The 23,191-nt window shown below is 34.3% G+C and overlaps 1 protein-coding gene across 1 annotated transcript in view; it reads left to right on the top strand.

Moving 5' to 3' along the window:
• The window catches only part of ninaC (STKc_myosinIII_N_like and MYSc_Myo21 domain-containing protein ninaC), a 386,065-nt gene that overhangs the window by 51,924 nt on the left and 310,950 nt on the right, over nt 1-23,191 (top strand). Inside the window, exons 6-7 of the mRNA XM_089097735.1 lie at nt 10,390-10,537; nt 16,458-16,548. Of these exons, the coding sequence (XP_088953861.1) occupies nt 10,390-10,537; nt 16,458-16,548 (239 nt within the window). The remainder of the gene's footprint in view (nt 1-10,389; nt 10,538-16,457; nt 16,549-23,191) is intronic.

The raw sequence follows: 23,191 nt of genomic DNA, 5'->3' as shown, positions 1-23,191 counted from the left end.
GCGGGTGGGCGCCCCCAAATATTGTCCCAACTTCCTCTCTCAATTTAGCACTTGTTGACGGATGCCTAGCGTCTCCAATCCCTTTCCCAATAGTATCTATTCATTGTCTCAGCTCAGTTTAGAAAATCTGAGCCAATTTTCACTTTTTCAAATTTAGGGTCACTTGCCTGAGACTCTGTGCAGGTGAGGTGGGCACCTCCAAAAATTTGTCCCAACCTCCACTCTCGCCTTAGAACTTATTCACGGATACCTAAAACCGTCAACAGTTAGACTGTTGCCCTAGCGGTAACCATGCCATGCTCTACACACATACCAACAATATATTTTTGTTTTTGTTTTCCATTTTCACATGGGGTCCCAATCTAGGGCTTCAACGCCGAAAATGCTGCAAATTTCACTTACTTCCTCCTGGACATTTCTCAGTTCCTGACCACTATTACTAAGTGGTGTAATCACTCTATCGTAGAATCCCAGTCTGTTTATGTGATGTAATGTAGTACTCCACAAGCTTTTATCATACTCAAACATGTTATAGTTCACTATCCAATGATAACAGTCAATTTCTTCGAGTTCCATTGACAATAATAAAAATGCACATTCAAATATAACAACACAAGATGATTTTTTCAAACCAATAAATTCTGTGTCATACAGTCCTATCATCTTGGAAGGTATTAATGTAGTTGTTAAGAAGAGAAATACATCATCAAAATTTTATACCTTCGCTCAAGGTTAAATGGAGTTATGGCTAGGAGGATGACTCCTAAAACCATCTGAATTCATTTTGGGGAGGAGCCATAAAACCCTCTCTGACCAATGAAAAATCTCAAAAATTCCTCTGGTCTTGATTTCACCTCTTAACTTAAACAACGAGGCATTCAATACTCGTTCTCTTCCATGCTATCAAAAAACTGTACTATTGTTTTATATCCGACCAATAAAAAATCTCAAAAATTCTTCTGTTATAAAATAATTAAAAAAAGTTTGATAATTTATAAGTTTAAAAAAAATAGTTTGGTCTTATGAAAAAAAATAAATAAAGTTGGACAATTTAGGAGCTTAAAAAAATAGTTAGTTTTTATGAAAAAAAAAAATTGAATAAGAACCATCAGTCCTCATTATTATAAATATCAAAAACTGGAATTAAGTTTCAAATTTGAACCAGAGAATGGATCTAAGTTTCAAATTTGAACGAAAGAACTGTACCTTTCGTAATTCTCTTACGGGAAACTAGAGTTTATGGTCAAAACCCCTTTTTAGATCAACTTCTACAGAACTAGTTTATTTTTTGATCTAAAAAGGGACATAATTTTCACATTTTAACCAGAGAATTGTATTTTACATAATTTTTTTACAAAAAACTAGAGTTTACGTTCAAAAACCATTATTAGCTTAGATTTTACGGAAATAGTTTTAATTTTCGATCCATAAATGGATTTAAGTTTCACATTTGAACCAGAGAATTGTATTTTCCATAATTTTCTTGCAAAAAATTGGAGTTTACGGTCAAAACCCCTTATCAGCTCAGATTTTAAAGAAATAATTTATTTTTTCGATCCAAAAAATGGACTTAAGATTCACATTTGAATCAGAGAACTGTATTCTCCATAATTTTCTTACAAAAAACTAGAGTTTACGGTCAAAAACCCTTATTAACTCAGATTTTACAGAAATAGTTTTATTTTTCGATCCTAAAAAGGACTTAAGTTTCACATTTGAAACAGAGAATTGTATTTTCCATAATTTTCTTACAAAAAACTAGAGTTTACGGTCAAAAACCCTTATTAGCTCAGATTTTACAGCAAAAGTTTATTTTTTCGATCCAAAAATGGAATTAAGTTTCACATTTGAACCAGAGAATTGTATTTTCCATAATTTTCGTACAAAAAACTATAGTTTACGGTCAAAAACCCTAATTAGCTCAGATTTTAAAGAAATAGTTTTATTTTTCGATCCTAAAAAGGACTCAAGTTTCACATTTGAACCAGAGAATTGTATTTTCCGTAATTTTCTTAAAAAAAACTAGAGTTTACGGTCAAAAACCCTTTTTACCTCAGATTTTACAGGAATAGTTTATTTTTTTCGATTCAAAAATGGACTTAAGTTTCACATTTGAACCAGAGACTTGTATTTTCCATAGTTTTCTTACAGAAAACTAGAGTTTACGGTCAAAAACCCTAATTAGCTCAGATTTTACGGAAATAGTTTTATTTTTCGATCCATAAATGGACTTGAGTTTCACATTTGAAGCAGAGAATTGTATTTCCCATAATTTTCTTACAAAAAAACTAGAGTTTACGGTCAAAAACCCTAATTACCTCAGATTTTGCGGAAATATTTTTAATTTTTAATCTAGAAACTTACCTAATTTTCAAAATTAAATCATAGAAATGTATTTTCCGTACCTGTATTACAAAAAAACTAGAGTGCACAGTAAAAAGACATCCTCAGCTCATCCTTTACAGAACTTGTTTTATTTTCCTATAAATAAATGTACTTAAGTGTAACATTTGATCACAAACATGCATTCGCCATAATTTTCTTACAAAAAAATATATTTTACGGTCAAAAACCCTTATTAGCTCAGATTTTACAGAAATAGTTTTATTTTTCGATCCTAAAAAGGACTTAAGTTTCACATTTGAAACAGAGAATTGTATTTTCGCTAATTTTCTTACAAAAAACTGGAGTTTACTGTCAAAAACCCTTATTAGCTCTGATTATACAACAATAGTTTTTCTTTCGTCCCAAAATGGACAGAAGTTTCAAATTTGAACCAAAGAATTGTATTTTCCATAAATTTCTTACAAGAAACTAGAGTTTACGGTCAATAACCCTAATTAGCTCAGATTTTACGGAAATAGTTTTATTTTTCGATCCATAAATGGACTTAAGTTTCACATTTGAAGCAGAGAATTGCATTTTCCATAATTTTCTTACAAAAAAACTAGAGTTTACGGACAAAACCCTCATTATCTCAGATTTTACGGAAATAGTTTTATTTTTCGATCCATAAATGGACTTAAGTTTCACAATTGAAGCAGAGAATTGTATTTTCCATAATTTTCTTACAAAAAAAACTAGAGTTTACGGTCAAAAACCCTCATTATCTCAGATTTTACGGAAATAGTTTTATTTTTCGATCCATAAATGGACTTAAGTTTCAAATTTGATCAGAGAATTGTATTTTCCATAATTTTCTTACAACAAACTAGAGTTTACGGTCAAAAACCCTTATTAACTCAGATTTTACAGAAAGAGTTTTATTTTTCCATCCTAAAAAGGACTTAAGTTTCACATTTGAAACAGAGAATTGTATTTTCCATAATTTTCTTACAAAAAACTAGAGTTTACAGTCAAAAACCCTTATTAGCTCAGATTTTACAGAAATAGTTTATTTTTTCAATCCAAAAATGGACTTAAGTTTCACATTTGAACCATAGAATTGTATTTTCCATAATTTTCTTACAAAAAACTACAGTTTACGGTCAAATACTCTTATTAGCTCAGATTTTAAGGAAATAATTTATTTTTTCGATCCAAAAATGGACTTAAGATTCACATTTGAACCATAGAATTGTATTTTCCATAATTTTCTTACAAAAAACTAGAGTTTACGGTCAAAAACCCTTATTAACTCAGATTTTACAGAAATAGTTTTATTTTTAGATCCTAAAAAGGACTCAAGTTTCACATTTGAACCAGAGAATTGTATTTTCCGTAATTTTCTTACAAAAAACTAGAGTTTACGGTCAAAAACCCTTATTAGCTCAAATTTTACAGCAACAGTCTATTTTTTCGATCCAAAAATGGACTTAAGTTTCAAGTTTGAACCGAAAAATTGTATTTTGCATAATTTTCTTACAAAAAACTATAGTTTACGGTAAAAAACACTTAATAGCTCAGATTTTACGGAAATAGTTTTATTTTTCGATCCATAAATGGACTTAAGTTTCACATTTGAAGCAGAGAATTGCATTTTCCATAATTTTCTTACAAAAAAACTAGAGTTTACGGACAAAAACCCTCATTATCTCAGATTTTACGGAAATAGTTTTATTTTTCGATCCATAAATGGACTTAAGTTTCACAATTGAATCAGAGAATTGTATTTTCCATAATTTTCTTACAACAAACTAGAGTTTACGGTCAAAAACTCTTATTAACTCAGATTTTACAGAAATAGTTTATTTTTCGATCCAAAAATGGACTTAATTTTTATATTTGAAAGATAGAATCGTAATGATAGATACTTGTTATCAGAAAAAATGTCAATTGCCAAAAAAAATAAAAAAAAATAAAAAAAAATGGGGGCAGGGGCCCAAAAAGTGGGAGGGAGGAGGCACCCTGCGATTTGGGGGATGGAGAACCTATGAAAGGCTGATGTATCTGCGGGTTAGGGTCATCGGTGTTTTTTATCCTTGAGGTCTCGTACTCATATACACCTTACTACTTGATTTGCCGGGATTTCTATGGTTTGTTCTGAATTTGTTTATTAAAATTATTTTCTTGCCATCTACATCTCTCTTAGTATCAACTTTTTAGTATACTATAACGTTGGACCCTATTTTAAACTGACAACACTGTTCAAACGCTACTTGTGTATTATACAGAACACATCGAAGAAGTAAAGCTAGGTTAAGTCATAAGACCATTTTATCATCGTTAACCATTTTCATAGATTGATATTGTTCCAAATTTATAATAAATAAGATATGAATTAACATGCTCTTCAGGGTTACCTTAACTGCTAATCACTTTAACCCTTTTTTTTCTCCATCTTCCAAGCTCCGATATGTCTGATTGGCTCCTAAGAAACGGATGTTGGCTCAAAAAAACAGTCTGGTTGAAAAACTTGGAGTTGAAACAAACTTGTGTGGGGAATCCCCGCTCATGCTATTGTCTTTTTTGCAATATTTAGGAACAGGTGGGGAATCCCCGCTCGCTTGGAAAGGTACCAACAGGACATAAGCAAATAGAACGTAGTTTCATAACGTGTTTTTTTCTTTTTTTATCGCTTTGTTTGGAAAGGTACCATGGGAACATAAGCAAATAGCATGCAGTTTCAAAACGTTTTTTTAATCACGTGTAGAGGTCCCATAGAATAACATTGGAAAGGAACATAGAATAGCATGGGGAGGGAACATAAACCCTTAGAATAGCATAGGAGGGAACATAAGCCCTTAGAATAGCATGGGGAGGGAACATAAGCTCTTATAATAGCATAGGAAGGAACATAATCCCCCCAAATCCATAGGTACATGCTCTGGAAAGACACCAAGGAACATAAGGCAAGCAAATCCATAAGTACATGCTCTGGAAAGATGCCATGGAAGTATAGGTGTGAGAGCATACTCGCTCTCTTTGAAAAGGTGTAGAGCTTCCATAGAATAACATGGTATTTCCTATAGCAGTCGTAGAAATGGTACTTAGACCTCTACTATTACTTTAAATTCAATATATAAAAAATTTAATCTGACGGGGAATCGAACTCGGGTCTTCCACATGAAAGACAGGAATAGTCACCACTGGACCATTAGAGATTCTTGTTAAATTATTTTTAGTCTGTGCAATCTATTTTCGACACAAGCAAATACAAAGTAAAATTTTCGTTTTTCGACAAAAAAACTTCCGGGAAAGAGCTGGAATTTTTGGAAGCTTGCATTCGGTCTTGTCAGGTTAAGAGGACTATTTTGATCTAATTTAATAATGAAATACTATGCTTTTAGGAATTTCAAAAATTAACATGGGCTCTTATAGGAAAACGAGGTTTCTCGTAAATGTAAATTCGGGATAATTTTTTCGGTCTGAAAATATAAAAGGCCCTAACAGGTCGAATTCAGCTTCGAATGAGTCCTCATTCACCCGGATCCGTTACCAACTGTGGCTTGTAGGTGTGTCAGATAAAAAAAATTTGAGGAACATTAAGTGGCTATATTTGGTTTTTGGAAAACAGGGAAGGAGTGATCGGATTGAGCTGAAATTTTGAGGATGAGCTCCCACGACCTAGGAAAGCTTATCCTCTACATTTCAGCCCGATCAAACAACGTTAAAGGGGGGCTGTGTTGAGAATGTCGAAACTTCTGGCCCACTTTCCTCCATGACCATAAAGTCGGAGGGGGGGGGGTGAAATTTTGTATGTTTTTTAGTTTGACCTTTGGCTACGAAAAGCAATCCCCGCCGTCTCTCTGCGACCGCTAGGACCGGATATCGCGTAACATTGTGGTGGGTCGCCTCTTTAAAGAGACACAGGTGTGCCTCCTTGATTGAAAAAAATTGTCCCTTTCTCCTAACATAAACTTCCAGGTTTTTCTTTCTTTGGAAACGCCTCAGCTACTCGTTTTATTACGTCACGTCATTGTTTTCAGATATGGCTACGAGTTTCAAACACTACCCATCGTATAAAACAAGATACGTTGCAGGACTGAATATTTGGTGTAGTCCTCTTAAGCTGTTGGATGTTTGTGACAAAATGATTTATCTATCCCCAAGGCTTAATGAAATTTGTATAATAAACTTCCCAATTTGCAAATTCGTTTGGTTTTTAAAGTTAATAAAATACGATAGGTTTGATTCTGGTTTTCGTGTTTTGAAAAAGGTTCTTTTTTTCCTTCAAGTAAAAGAGGCTTCACCAAAACGCAATGTCAACAGTATTCGAGCAAAATTTTAATTTGCAATACAATTAAGAAATTTATGGTTAAAATTAAAATGATAATTACCTTGGAAATTATGCGTCCTTTTTGGCTTACCGTCTAGGGCGAAAAAGAAAGCAGGTCGTCCTCGGTTGGAGTGAAAGTGATTTGGGGGGAATATTACCCTGTATTATTTCGACGGTACCGAACTGTTGTCTTACTATTGTTGATCATGTTAAGTTGTAAACAGTTAAGTAAGGAAAATGGAATTAAATTCATCCTTGTTTAAAAACTTGAATTATATAATCCTTTGAATTAAATATTAATTCGGAATCCGCATCTATAATAATTTATGCGATTGACACAGTCATTGTTCTATGCTCAATGCTTCATAGCTACTATTAGTGCTAACAACTCACTACAGAACCAAGCTGCTTGATACCAACACAGCTACTTACGCTCCTCCTCCATCTAACCTATGCAAAGCCTCCCTCTTTACACCCTCCCCGTAAGTTTCCGTTTCCCTTAATCTTTCCTTATGACATCCTCCCACCCCAAACGGGGAAGATCTGCTTTCTGTTTGGCCCTAAACGTTGACCCACAAGTACAGTCTTTGACAACCTGTCATCCTTCGTCCGCAGAACGGATCCTAGCCATCTAAAACTTTCTGGCAGGGAGTGTCTGCCAATGGGTCTTTCTTTCTTTTAAAACTGTTCTTTAGATTTGGTCCTTCTACATTTTGTGGACACACTCCAGCCAGCTTAGCTACTCTTTTACGATATTAAATAAAAAAAAAGTTTTTTTTAACTGAAAGTAAGGAACGACGTTTAAACGTAAAACGAACAGAAATTATTGCGTATATGAAAGAGCTCAACGCCTTTCTCACAACTCCTCAACGCCTCGCTCTTTACGCTAAAGTTTTTTATTGTTTAAAAAAATAGAGTTGTGAGAAAGTCAAACTTTAGCGTAAAGAGCGAGGCATTGAGGAGGGGACAGCCCCTTTCATGAATGTTTTTGAATTAATGCAGGTATTGATTTTGGCTCAACGTACATGAATTATTAAAACAACATTTGCATATTAATTTTACTTTTATTTGGTTAAATGGCTTTCTCGAAACTTGTTTAATTTTATTTAAGAACGTTTTTATTAGTAATAAATATACGTAACTTACGAATTAACTTACGTAACGAAATTGTATATTCATATATTTTTAATACGTATATTAGAGGGTTCGCCCCCTAGTCAATACCTTGCTCTTTCAGCTAAATTTCGAATTTTGTTCCAATTCTTTAAAAATGACCCCTTAATCACAAAGGCTGTTATTTAGAATAAATAGCTCTTACGGAAGTACTAAAAAATCTTTGGCTTAAAGAGCGAGGTATTGACTAGGGTGCAAACCCTCTCATATACGTAATAATTTCTGTTCGTTTTAAGTTTTAATGTTGCTTCTTATTTTCAGTTGAGAAAAATTTGTTTTTTTATTTAATTTCTGATCGTTTTTTAAATAATGCTGGGAAATCCGGAAATGTTCCTTCCCCCAAGGAAATATCCTCCATGGAAAGATCCTCCCCCGTAACCCCTACTCCGACCCCGACCCCCCACTAGAAAAAAATTACTCCTGAAAACACCAGTATACTTCCCAATAACCAATACTATATGTAAATAATGGGCAAAGTTTATATCTTGCAGCTCTTCCCCAGGAACTGTGGGGGATTAAGTCATCCTCAAAGATATATTAATTAGATTTTCGACTATTTCTCAAAATTTTGATTGGGTGACTTTGGGAAAAAAAATGAGCGTGGGAGGGGGCCAAGTTGCTCTCCGATTTTTTGGTCACTTAAAAAGGGCACTAGAACTTTTAATTTCCGTTCCAATGAGCTCTCCCACGATATTCTAGGACCACTGGATCGATACGATCACCCCTGGGGAAACAAAAAAAAAATAAATAAAAAAAAATACACACGCATCCGTGATCTTTCTTCTGGCAAAAAATGTACATTTTTGTGGATAGGAGCTTGAAACCTTAACAGTAGGGTTCTCTCATACGCTGAATAAGATGGTGTGATTTTCATTAAGGTTCTATAGCTTTTAGGGGGTCTTTCCTCTTTTTTTTTCGAAAATCCGCCAAATTTTCTCAGGCGCGCGTAACTTTTGATGGGTACGACAAAACTTGATGAAACTTATATATTTGAAAGCAGCATTAACATCTGATTCTTTTGATGTATCTATTGGTATGAAAATCCTGTTTTCTAGAGTTTTGGTTTCCATTGAGCCGGGTCGCTTCTTACTTACAGTTCGTTACCACGAACTATTTGAAATATACTAAGCAAGTTCAATTGGTTTATAATTATAGAGATGGATGTGTGGCACCTCAGCATTAAGTCCTATGCGTATCCCTAAAGTTGTCATCACATAGATACGCAACAAGTCCAATACTTCATCCTGTTTTTTTTTTTTTTTTTTTTTTTTTTTTTTTTTTTTTTTTTCGCGGCATACGAACTCCGCACCAACCAAATATACCTTTGTAACATCACTCTATTTTTTCCGTAAAAACAAGTTTAGCCTGTGGAGAGTGGAATGATAAAAGATAAATTGAGGAACAAAAGAACTAAAGCTGAACTGCCTACCATGATAAAAGCAAAAAAGTAAATTTTGAAAGCAAAAGGTCCGCGGTTTGTACAAAGCAGAAGAAGAAGAGCAATGAAACGAATATTTCATAAGTATCACAGCTGTAATTAAAATATGAACCAATAGAAATCATTGTAAATAATAGGTTTCTTTCAACCTCCTACTTTCTACCCAAAGTTCAACTCGTGCTTTAAAGAAGATCAGTAAAATCAATTTAATCATTTAAGTGCTATATTTGCTTAAATTTTTTTTTTCAGTAAGACTAGGAACTCTAGCAGTTACCAACCATCTTTTTTTTAAATTCTAATTAACATACAAATTATGTGCCATAATATTCATATAAGCATATATCACAACTATTTAAAAGAAGGAAAAAAATTAAAATCAAATTTTAATTTTTTTAAAAATTATGGACTAGTTATTGTAAATGTTGGTTATCGTTTTTCTTTTTCCTCTTTTGATTTTATAATTTTTCTTTTTTTAATTGTTGTGGTTTAATTCTTTCCCTTTTTCAAGGCTAAGGACGCCTTGTCGGGATACAGGCGAAATATTTGTTTGATTGTTCTCTTCTTATTCTTCCTATTGGCCATAAATGCGTTATTTCCAAGAGTCTCTTCTTTGGTTTTTGGATAAATAAACTTTTTCTGTTTATCAGCAAGTCCCATACTTCTCAACAAAATGGCTATAAAATGTTTGCCATTCAGAGAGTTTCTAAAGTAAATAGAAGTTTTTCATTGTAAACAAAGGAATAGAAACAAAGAAAGAAATAGGGAAAATTTTTTCAAGATGGAGCACAAACAAACCTCCGAATATTTATATTATACGCTCAGCACTTGTCATGCTACTGATGCACACAGCAAGTTTTACTCACTTGGGACGACTGTCAAGTCTACAGTCCGAAAATTCGTATTTTTTTCTCCTTCGTCTTGAAAATCACAGCCCCATGTTTGTCGTTTTTATTCCTTCGTTGGCGTTCATCACCAGGCTATGGTATTATTTTATGATGTCTTTATTATGAATATTTTTACTATTGACTTCGGTAGTTTTTCTTTATTGTATGCGACTTATAAATAATGACAGGCTAATTACATGGTACAATAATCATGATTATGTATTTTTAACATACAGGTATTACTGCCATCGAGCTAGGAGACGGGAACCCACCCCTCTCTGAAATACATCCTGTTCGAGCGATGTATCAAATAATGAATAATCCACCCCCTCTTTTGAAGACATGGACAGAATGGTCAACTGAATATAATGACTTCATCTCAGAGTAAGTAGCTGCTGTTTTTGTTTCCATATATGTTCTTATATATTATTGCCTATAGAGTTTCCTATAAAATCTAATTTATATTGATAACATTTCGCGCTAAAAGCATGACAATGAGGCTATATTATTTTGAATAAAGAATAGCAAGCATATTGTAAATTATTTTGATGAGTTACTAAATAGAATTATTATATTGTATTTACTAATATGTTTTTTTGTTAAAAAGGTCGTACAAAAAACGTATTTTTAGATTAGTTATAAAACTTTTTGACATTTAATTAAATGCCACTTAATTGCTTTGACATTTTAATGCTTTGAGATTGGTATTAAAATAAGAATCCTGGGCTAGCTGGTGCCTTCATATTACTGTAGTGTTATTTCGTCTTTGTGTTTATCAAACTACTGTAGTGTTATAACTATAGTACTGTATTTTATTTAATAACCTGTATTTTGAAATTATTATAAATTATTATAACATTATAACTTATTATAAATTATTTTGATGAGTTACTAAATAGAATGAATATATTGTATTTACTAATATGTTTTTTTTTAATGTCGTACAAAAAACATATTTTTAGATAGGTTATGAAACGTTTTGACATTTAATTAAATGCCATTTAATTGCTTTGACATTTTAACGCTTTGAGATTGGTATTGAAATAAGAATCCTGGGCTAGCTGGTGCCTTCATATTACTGTAGTGTTATTTCGTCTTTGTTTTTATCAAAGTACTGTAGTGTTATAACTTTAGTACTGTATTTTATTTAATAACCTGTATTTTATGTTATGTTATAACCACAGTACTGTATGTTATAACCAAATACTGTATTGTTTATATCAAGGCTGTAATACCTACAAAATTATAATTATAATAAAAATTATAATAAAAATTATACCAGTTTAAAACCATTACTGTTTTCTTTTCCTAAATCGAATTTATCTAGGCTAGGATACTATCTGTCCCTATAAAAATGTACCATACTACCGATCCTGCTACCTCATCATCCTACCATCCTGTACCATCCTACCGACCTTTGCATTAAAACGTGCATTGTACCTGCAAGTAAATTTATCCGAATCACTACCACCTCCATTAGTCAGGTCTACAGGGGCATATACCTTGCACTGATACCTTCCACTTTTTGGTCATAAAATGAGTTACTAGCATCCTACTATTCATACCTTCTTAACTTAAACAAGACTTGGCAGGTTCCTTATTCATCATAACCTCTACTCCCTGCATATGCACCCCATTCTTCCTACTTGAGTAAATAAATAACAAATCGTTTAATTTAATTAAATGAAGGCCTCAGGGTGGTATCAGGGTCGACCTTCTACTAGTTTTCCTAACCAATATAATGCCTGCTAATAGCGCTGTAGGGTGACCTTGAGGAGTGGCGCCTCTCAAGAAAATTGTGGCCAAGTTGACGATAAAGCATTTGCACCAGATTTTATGAATGCAGCATTTTTCTAGGTTTGGTTAGCTTTGGTTCCAGAAACACCTAATAAGTCCAGTTCGAAGCTCGTGAATGCATCAGTTAAAACATCGATATGATAGTTGTTTTTTAACGTCGTAAATTCCAAGTAGGAATTTTCATATGCTTTAAGTCATTGAAATTATTATGGCCTCAGGAGAAGCAATGGCACCAGAACTAGCACAGGACGGGGGCTAACACATCTTCTAAATTCTACTCGAAGCCCTTAAGCCGGCTTAGAATCCGACAAAAAAAGTCCCAGTGCCCTCCAGTTGAATAGAGGCTTTGTGTAATCCTTGGCCCAACTTAGTCAAAACATGGTTTTCCACACTTGGCAATGCTCTTCTATCAACAAGAGTCGAAATCCTTCGCACACAATCTTAAGCCTATTACCTCCTACTAATTCAGTAATCATGCCTGCAAATATTTTACTATTTCGGGGAGGCAGCCCATAATACATAACTTAGCTAAGAAGAAGTATTTGAAAGTCCACCAAAGCTAACCAAACCTAGAAAAATTCTGCATTCATAAAATCTGGTGCAAATGCTTTATCGTTAACTTGGCCACAATTTTCTTGAGAGGCACCACTCCTCAAGGTCACCCTGTAGCGCTATTAGCAGACATTATATTGGTTAGGAAAACCAGTAGAAGGTCGACCCTGATACCACCCTGAGGCTGCGTAAGCAGGTTTTCCATGTTGGGGATACGTACGGAGTAATGAACTTATAACGGAGGGGAGACTACAATCCATCTCACAACACCGGAACAGCTCCAACCCTTTATACCCAAACCTGTCCTAATCGGGCATCAACATGAAAGGCTGTTATAAAAAGAAAATAAACAATAGCTCAAGTGCTAGTATTTTATAATTCCAGTCGAGTCGATTACTTCTCTGTACAAGGCAGTTAGTAGGGCCATTACCAGATATGGTTGCTCACTTTTTGCGGGGAATCCTAAAACCCTGTTTACACGATCACACATCTGTAAAAACTCTTCAGAAACACGCTACGGTTGTATTGCTTGCAGGAGGAGATACCCTGTACTGAGGAGTTGAAGAACAGCTTTGTAGGACTTTGCACCTCTACAGCCCAGATAATTTTGACTTGTGGTTAACGCCATATCCAGGAGGATTACCGGGTTCACCTCCCCCTCGGTCTCAAAAAAGTAACAAAATGCATATGAACAAAATTTTGATGCCATTTGTAAATTTTCTTACCAAAAAAAACCCTTTCTTCCCGAGTAAAAATCCTGGATACGCCCTTGCTGATGGTATATCAGATCCTATTTTTATTGGGGGCCTGGGGCAAAAATTGTCAAGAAAATACAATTATTTTGTTAAATCTTCTATTTACATAATTAAAATCGAATGTATATTTGTTGGTTTGTCCTATATGCATTACTACACTGTTCATCCGATCACCAAGAAACATTAAGAGGGTGCTGAGCACATTCTTGTGAGTGTTTTGGTACAAATTTCCCCCTACCTCAAGGCCCTCTGAATTCTGTTCGTGCTGACTGAATTTAGAGACCAAAGAACTCAAATGCTTGACATTTCCTTTTGTTTTTTTTTTCGTCCGCATTTTTGGATATCAAATGAACGGGTTACTAAATTGCGAATTCTTTACCTAACACACTTTTGAAACTATAAAATTTATTTTTCAATAAATTATCTGATTTTGAGCAGTTTTGTTAGTTTGGTAATCAATTTAATTTTTCAAATACTTTTAATCTAAAAATACTATCGTTGCTTAATATCTGGGGAAATTTTCAAGGGGAAAGTGTGGGAGCAAGTTCTGCAATGGGAATTCCTCGGGGTGGGATTTTTCAAATTAAAATGAATTTTATTTCCGTATCTTTTCCAACTCTTTGCATATTTGATCAAAATTAATAATTTGGTAATATACATAAATGTAGGGAAAAGGATAACTCTATTCAACCTCGGAGTGACTCTATAGTAAAAAGCGTGACATAAAAAAAAAAAAAAAATGATATTCAGTTTTATGGATTTAGTGCATTATCGTGTTGTTCTATTTATGGACTCGATTTCCCAACGGAGGGGAGTTTTCGGGACGGGGTGGATTTTTTCAGAGGGATGATTTTTTTAAGGAAAGTTTTGCACAGGAGGTGATTTTTGGGGGAGGCAGAAGTTCCACAGGGGGGATGTTTTCGACATGGGTGAATTATTTTTTTTTTGGGGGGGGGGGGGGCTTGTCCACTGGGAAAATTTCCCGGGGGTAATTTTTCAAATCATTTTAGATTTGAAAATACGATCTTTATTAATATGCGGGGGGATTTTTGCTAGTGAAATTATTGGTGGAAGGAGAGTTTTCCGCATGGGAGAATTTTCGCTGATTTTTTCCCCCCTTTTGAGATTACAGCAACGCGAAACGACTAAGCTAGTGTACTGAAAATTTTGATAAGCCTAACAAAAGATCATAAAAAGGATAAAAAAGACTGCTTTGAAAGTAATTATACTGTTGCTTGTTTCTAATGAGTCAAATGAAAAGCTGTTTTTACAACCTGATTGGTGTAAAAATTTGTCATATGAAATTTTAAGTCAAATCGCAGTAATGTTTAGCACAAACGTTGGTAAATTTTAACGTTGGTAAATTAGTAACTTTTAGTGCAACTTTGGTGTTTACAATATTTAGTGTGTTATAATATTCACCTTGATGAGCCTAACAACAGATGAAACTAAAGGACAAAGAGAGAGTGCTTTCCTACAATTCCTAGGTAAAAACTGTGCTTTGATATTATTGGGTTACATCTCTGACGTATTTTCTTTAGCCAATCATAATATTCTTTCTAGTAAAACAGATAGCCTCGCCTTTTCGAAACCTCTTTTGTGAATTTTCAAGTCAGTCAAAAGAGCAAAAAGTAAAATTAAACCTGATTGGTTAGTCTATGTGAAATGTTTCGTCATTAAAAAGAACGAAAAGTTTTTAAGGTTCAAGTTTTTCAGATGTAGTTCCTCTACAGATAACAAATTTGTGTAATGAGTTCAGGCACGTACGCAGGAATTTGTTTCGGGGGGCCCAATTTGTTTCGGGGGGGGGGGGCCAAATCCTTCAAACCCATTATTCTGTGAGAAAAATCAGAAAATTATGGGAGAATGAAAAAAAATCGTGAGATTTCGGGGGAGGGGCCAGGCCCGGAGGCCCCCCCTGCGTATGTACCTGAATGAGTTCATTGAAACGGGTTAAATTCTTATAAACTTGGGTTGAATTAATAATCACTGAATTTGGACTATGTACATGTCCACAAAACTGGTAGCTCTGTAACAAATGTAGGATGAAATTAGCTTGGGTGGAATTCTTATGTATATTTCACCAACAATTCTGGGATAAAGACTTTTATCGATAATTTAAGCATTGTTAAGATCTGAATTGAAAACACTTTAAATATACCCTTAAAAAGAAATTACGTTTTATCAGACAAGTGAGTCTGCTCACCCCCTTTGTCTCTACAATTAAGTTTTTACCTGCTTTATTTAAAGCGTGTTATTACTTTTAACAATACAAATATTTATTGAAAGTGCAAGTGTCAGCTATCGCTCAATTCTTAAGGTGGAAGTGCATATAAGGCTGTGCTGGGAAAAGGGGATATTGTCAATTATCTATTTTTGTCGAAACGATTTTGAGAACCTTGAATTGCTTCTGAATTACTAAGGCCCTCAAATTCAACGATTTTATAATATATTTCAAATCATTACTGTTTACAAGACATTAAACGTATTAGAAATTACTATAGACATTCTCGACGGGGTTCATTGTAATATAATCGTAACATAAATCGTAATATAAACATTTCTCAACTCTACAAATTTAGAACAACGTTATGTGATCTGGAAGGGGATGTTTGCACTTTTTTAAAGATCACTGGTGTTAGAAAATTCGGATAAGCATAAATCGGTACCTTAGCAACCGTTCCTCCGATGACATTATACGAAAATTTCTGAATGTGATTTCTTCTCAATTAGTTTTTTTTTAATTTGGACTATCTGTTATTTTGAACAAAAGCCGACGCATTCTCAGAAAAAAAGGCGGGGGGGGGGATCTTTTAAAGAGTCCTCAATCATGTCCTATGCTCTTCATATAACTTCCCCGTTTTTGCCTCTAATTATTTTTCGATTGTTGCCCCTCCCTGAAAAAATTCTAAGTTTCTCAAATGCTAAAAATTATGACTAGAGTACTTGCCGCTTTTGTTTTTGCAATGGCGTACCAGAGAAGAAAAAAATACCTGCCAATACCTCATCTGTCTTTGAAAAGAACATGGTTGAAAAAAAAAAGAAAATGATATAATCGTGGAAGAATACAAATAAATGAGCTTTAAATAGGTACAACAGAATTTTCTTGCTTTAGGCATCCAGGGGGTACTCTTTGGAAAATTCTAAGTTTTCCAAGGGTTTAGCATCTGCCTGCTGATTTATTCAACCTTATCTTTCAGGTGCCTTGTTAAGAATCCAGAACATCGTCCTGTTATGATGGAAGTCTTTGAGCATCCGTTTATACAACAAGTCCCTGAAAATGAGGCTAAGGTAAGGGCTTTTGAGGATTTCAAAAAGGCCAAATTAAATCACAAATCCATGGCACTATTGAAAGTTATTGATAAAGTTTTATTCTCTTTCTCACTGAACTTCTCCCAAAATATATTTTCTTTCCCTTTTCAAAACGTATAATTTTGACGAATTATGCCCTTTCCCTCACCCCCGAAGAAAAAAGTTAGCTTACATACCTGACAAGCAGATACACTTTCTTAATTCTAGATAGTTCTCCTAATTCTGCTTGTTAAAACATAACACTAACGCATAGAGAAATAAAAATTGCGCCAAGATATTTATTTTAATAATATTGGTGAACTCTGTTCACCATGGCTACTTGCATAGTCTATATCGGTAAGGAATACATTTCACATTATTTATCAAACAGTTCGTGGTAACGAACTGTAAGTAAGGAGCGACCCGGCTCAATGGTAACCGAAACTCTAAAAAACAGAATTTTGATACCAATAGGTACATCAAAAGAATCAGATTTTAATGCTGATTTCAAAAATATGTGTTTGATCAAGTTGACTAAACTTGATCAAGTTTAGTCTTACCCATTAAAAGTTACGCGCCTGAGAAAATTTGGCTGATTTTCGGAAAAAAAGGGGAAAGACCCCTTAAAAGTTTTAGAACCTTAATGAAAATCACACCATAATATTCAGCGTATCAGAGAAACATACTGTAATGGTTTCAAGCTCCTATCTACAAAAATGTGGAATTTTGCATTTTTTCCCAAAAGAAAGATCACGGATGCGCGTTTATTTGTTTTTTTTTCCCAGGGGTGATCGTATCGACTCAGTGGTCCTAGAATATCGTGGGAGGGATCATTGAAACGGAAATTAAAATTCTAGTACCTCTTTTAAGTGACCAAAAAAATGGAGGGCAACTCCCCTTCCCCTTCCACGCTCATTTTTTTCCAAAAGTCACCAGATCAAAATTTTGAGATAGCCATTTTGTTCAGCATAGCCGAAAATATGATAACTATGTCTTTTAGGATGACTTAATCCCCTGAAGTCCCTGGGGGGAGGGCTGAAAGTTATGATCTTTACCCAATGTTAATATATAGTATTGGTTATTCGGAAGTATACAGATGTTTTCAGGGGGATTTTTTCTGGTAGGTGGGGGGGCGGGTAAGGGGTTATATGAGAGGATCTTTCCATGAAGAAAGTTTTCATGGGGGAAGGGACATTGCTATGAGGGGGGCGCCGGTTTTCCCATCATTATTAAAGAAAAAGATCAGAAAATTAAATAAAAAAAAGTTTTTCAACTGAAAGTAAGGAGGAACATCAAAACTTAAAACGAACAGAAAATATAACGTATATGATTGGGTTCATCCCCTAGTCAACAACTCGCTCTTTAAGCCAAAGATTTTTTAGTACTTTCATAAGAGCTATTTATTCTAATTAACGGCCTTTGTGATTCAATCAATCAATCAATCAATCAATTTATTAATACTAAAAAAAACAATACAATTACAAACTTAAAAATTTAAACACGCCCAAGAAGCTAAGCTTGTACAGGGCCAACAAAACAAATAAGACACTATTATAAAACACTAAAAAAAAAAAAAAAAAAAAAAAAAAAAAAAAAAAATTATATAAGAGACATTTATTAAAATAGTAGAAATAATAGGATAAAATAGGATAATTATTTTAAATATAATTAATTAAAAAAAAAAAAGACATAAATGTGGATAGAATGCAAAATAAGAAGAAAAAAGGGGATAAATAATATAATGGAAATACCCAGCGAGAAAGTGCCTTTGCAGAAAGAGATAGAGGGACATCAGGAGGGATGGAGTTCCATAGTAAAATAGATTGATAAACAGGAGACCTCTGACCTGCTGTCGATGAACGCTTAGGTAAAATGAACCTGCGAAAAGAGCTACGTAAAAAAGAAGAGTACCTACCTGAGCCTGACAGAAAGAAAAACTGCTGCAGAGATGGTGGGAGTCTACCTAGAAAAGCAGAATGTGCTAAATAAAGGTAACTTTTACCCACAATACGATCCAGCGGAGCTATTCAATTATCATTATAAAGATCAGAGGAAGGGTAAAAACGAGGAAGAAGAAAAGTAGCCTTCACTGCCCTATTTTGGGCTCTTTGAAGTGAGCAGAGAAGAGATTTATTAGTACTACCCAGACAGAACAGCAATATGAAAGGCAAGGAAAAATAAAAGGGTAATAAAAAGAAAGCATAACATCAGGGGGAAGAAATGAGTTAACCCTGTGTAACATTGAAGATTGGCGGAGGACAAGAGAACGGGTATGAGTTATATGGGGTTTACAAGAAAGAAAAAAGTCAAGATACACACCAAGAAATTTCACTATAGTAGCTTGCGGTATAATATCATTCCCATAAGTCAGGATGGTTGGCTCCCCTGCGTCTCTCATACGATAAGGGGTTCTAAAATGTACAATGGCACTTTTTGGCTGTTGAGAGTCATACCATTTGACCAGCACCAATTTTTTACTTTATCAAGAAGACCTTAAGCTAGGGAAGTGGCAGGTGGCAGGTCCACTGCAGCAATGAAAAAGTTACTGTCATCAGCAAAAAGTATAGGGTGCACAAGGGGATGAAAACCATCAACAAGATCATTAATATAAATTAAAAACAAAAGTGGTCCAAGCACAGAGCCCTGTGGGACACCTTTCACAATAGGCAAGGAAGAGGAAGAAGTACCATTAACCATAGCATACTGAGATCTCCCTGAGAGGTAAGACCTAAACCATTAAAGTGGGACTCCATGCACTCCAAATGAAGATAATTTAGACAAAAGAACAGAGTGAACGACCATATCAAATGCCTTTGAAAAGTCAAGAAATAGACCCAAAACACACAAGCCATTGTCAAGATTAACACGCACAAACTCTTTTGCATCTGAAAGTGCATGCAAGGTAGAGAAACTGGGACGAAAGCCATACTGATGGTTAGTTATGAGAGAATTACCTGCAGTCTTATTAGTACTAAATACAAATGAAGAGAGTCTACAATACACTACTTTTTCAACAACCTTAGAAATTACAGGAAGGAGAGAAATAGGTCTATAGTTTGAAATTAGAGATGAATCACCTTTTTTAAACAAAGGTACAACATTAGCAACCTTAAATAATTGAGGAAAAACACCAGAAGAAAGAGAGAGGGTAGTTATGTGTGAGATGGGGTTAGAAACAAACTGACCAATTTTTTTAAGAACATTACAGCTCAAACCAAAACCATCAACTGAACGGCTATTTGAAAGCTGAGAAATAATGTCAGAAATTTCGGTATCACTGCATGGGAAAAGGAAAAATGACTTTTCTGCTAAGGGAAAACTACTTACTCTGCTCTAGGGTGGATTAGGAACTGAAGGAAGTGAGGTGAAATACGAATTGAAGGCGCTGGCTGAAGAATTTTGTCCACGAAAGATCCATCAGCTTTCCTGTAGTGACAAGGGGGGACTGTTTGAGTTTCTTGCGGGAAAGAGCTTCATTAACTACAGTCCAAACCTTTCGCAAATTCCCCTTACACTCATCAATTCGACGCGAAAAATATAGCTGTTTGGCTGCACGTACTGAAGAAGTAAGCACATTTTTATAAAGTTTATACTTCAAAAGATCATCCTGTGTCTTACTTTTACATGCAGCCTTAAACAGAGACGCCTTCATATGTGTAGCATTGATAAGACCTCTAGACATCCATGGACATTTAGGTATGGAATTCCTTGGCCTCTTTCTAAGAGGAAAATGCTTATCCAACAGAGCTCCCATACGACACAAAAATAAACTCGTTGCACAATCAACATCATTAGCTTCAAGAACACTAGACAAATCATTACTCTGAAGACTATGTATTAAATTAGAAATTTCTTTATCTGTGGAAGTTCTAAAAGAAAACTCACCCTGCTCATCCACAACAATCTCAGTTTGAGGCACAAAAAGGGAAACATAAATAGGGAAGTGATCAAAAAGATCAGTGAAAACAAGACCAGAAGTAAACTTCAAATTAGAAGAATGAGAAATGAAAATATTGTCTATTAAAGTGGCAGAATTTCTAGTAGGGTCAACACAAGAAGGAAAAAAATTGAAGGAAGTAGACCAGCAGAAGAAAGCACATCAAAGAGATGGTCACATTCATCACTTGATCCAATATTTAACATATTACAATTAAAATCTCCCAAAACACAAATACGTTTTTTAGAGAAAGACCCCACACAAGAAAGTCGATCAAGCAAATCGCAGAACAAATGTGTTGGAAAAGGAGGGGGCTTATAAAACAAACAAACAGTGTCACATGCAAACTGGCTTTTCAGATCAATAACAAGAGAATAAACTGTCCTACTATTTGACACTACTGATGTAAACAAGGATTCAATGTCAGACCTTCTTCTAAACTCAATATCAGACTTTATAAATAAAGAAATACCTCCTGAGCACTTTGTTACCATTCTGGGGATATGGACAGCAACATAACCATGCATATCATAGTCTGTAAAATTTTCACCATCAGATAACCATGTTTCTGTTAAACCAATTACATCAAAAGGGCAAGAATTATCAGACCACAAATACGATTTTAGACTATCCCATTTATCTCTTATCCCACGCACATTCAAACAAAATACATTAAAGCTACTATTTAAAGACAGTGAGGGTATAATTTTATCACAATAATCAATGGTAGTGTGATAATTACAGCTAGAATTAACCATAGATTCAAGGAGAGGGTCAAGCGTGTGAGTCTCTTGTTTACCTGCCCTAATTGGTTGATCAAATATAACCGAATTAAGAATAGAAGAATTCAAAAGAAAAGAGAAATCACCCATAATTATCACAAATAATAAATATACACATAGAAATATAAGTGGGATGGCACAAATTATCCAAAGTACTGGACCAAAGTATAATGTGACACAAGTTTCTATTACATGAGCTGAAAGTGTGCTGGACTAACAAAAAAACAATAGAAGTTAGGCTACATGAAGGTGAGAGGATCAGAAAAAGCATAATGAGATATCAGTAAAATGAAAGTAGAATCAAAGTATTGGCCCAATTTATAATGTGGGACCAGAAAATTATGTAAGCTGTAACTGACATGAGAAAGAAAGAGAGAAAAAAATATATATAATAGTAGTCAGCCTACCTGAAGGTGATAGGATCACAGACAAATATAAATGAATATCAATGGAATGACACATATTATTACAAATATTAGCCCAGAGTATACTATGGATAGTAAAAAATTATGAGAGCTTCATATATACTGACATGACAAAAAATTGATTGAATTAAGGGTACTCAAGGGTGATAGCATCAAAAAAATAAGATAAAGAAATATCAATGAGATGGCATATATTATTCAAAATAATGACCAAGAATATAATATGGGACCAGTCAAAATTATGCAAGTTGCATGTGTGCTGACATAAAAAAAATATGATAGAATTCAGGGTACAGGAAGGTGATAGGATCGCTAACCCAGATAAGTGAATAAGAGTGGCATGGCACATATTCATCAAAATATTGGCCCCAAGTATAACGTGGAACCAGTCAAAATTATATGAGCTGCAATTATGCTGAAATGACAAAAATATGAAAGAAATCAGCCAGCATAAAGGTAATAGGATCACAAACAAACATAAAAAATAAATAAATAAATAAATAAATAAATAAATAAAAGTGGGATAACATATATGATTCATAATATTTGCCCAAAATGCAATATAGGACCAGTGAAAATTATATGAGCTGCAAATGTGCTGACATGACAAAAACATTATAGAAGCCAAGCTACATGATGGTGAAAGGATCATAAACAAACATAAAGAAAAATCAGTGGGAAGGCACATATTATTAAAAGTATTAGCACAAACTATAATGTGTGACCAGTTGATATTATGGGGGTTACAAGTATAATGACACAACAAGAATATAATGTAAATCAGACAACGTGAAGGTGACATAATCACAAACAAACATAAAGAAATATTAGTGGGAAGGGACATATTGTCCAAACTATTGGCACAAAGTGTAATATGGTACCAGTCTAAATTATGTGAGGACAGTAAAGAATAATAGAGGAATATTTTAAGAACAGCAAGTAAATCCCTACAGAAACAATGCAATATACTATAAGAAAATAAATCTAAATCCATCACTTTAATTTATCTGCATTTGCAGCACATAAATCAATTTCACTCTGATTATTAAACTTAACCGCTCTTCCAGATTGGGTTTTATACAGGATATCACCTTTACTGGACCAAACATTACATAAGCCAAGCTTTGACTTGGCATATGAAAGAAGTTGTAAGCGTGGTTTTGTAAGTGTCTCAGAAAATAGAATCCCTGATCCTTTCAAATCCTTCTTTTGTCTGAGAAGCAGTTGACGAACTCATAAGTTGCAAAATTCAACAACTATGGGTCTGGGTTTTGCAGATGGTTTGCCAATTCTTTTGGCTGATACAACATCAGACTGAATAATTGGTATGCCAGGAAATTTCCCAGCACATAGTGACAAGAATTGACTTTCAGTGTTTTTAATGGAGGTCTCCTCTTTCACCCCAAAGACAATAATTTGGTTGCTCAAAGCCTGCTGTTCAAAACGGTCATTTAATCTTGCCAGGTTAGACTGGATAGGCTGGAAAGAGTTTTTAAGGT

The sequence above is a fragment of the Artemia sp. Qi Xiang Cuo genome, chromosome 12 (genome assembly GCF_049724085.1).
Source record: "Artemia sp. Qi Xiang Cuo chromosome 12, ASM4972408v1, whole genome shotgun sequence".
Classification (NCBI taxonomy): domain Eukaryota; kingdom Metazoa; phylum Arthropoda; class Branchiopoda; order Anostraca; family Artemiidae; genus Artemia; species Artemia sp. Qi Xiang Cuo.
This window is presented reverse-complemented; position numbering and strand designations above follow the sequence as displayed.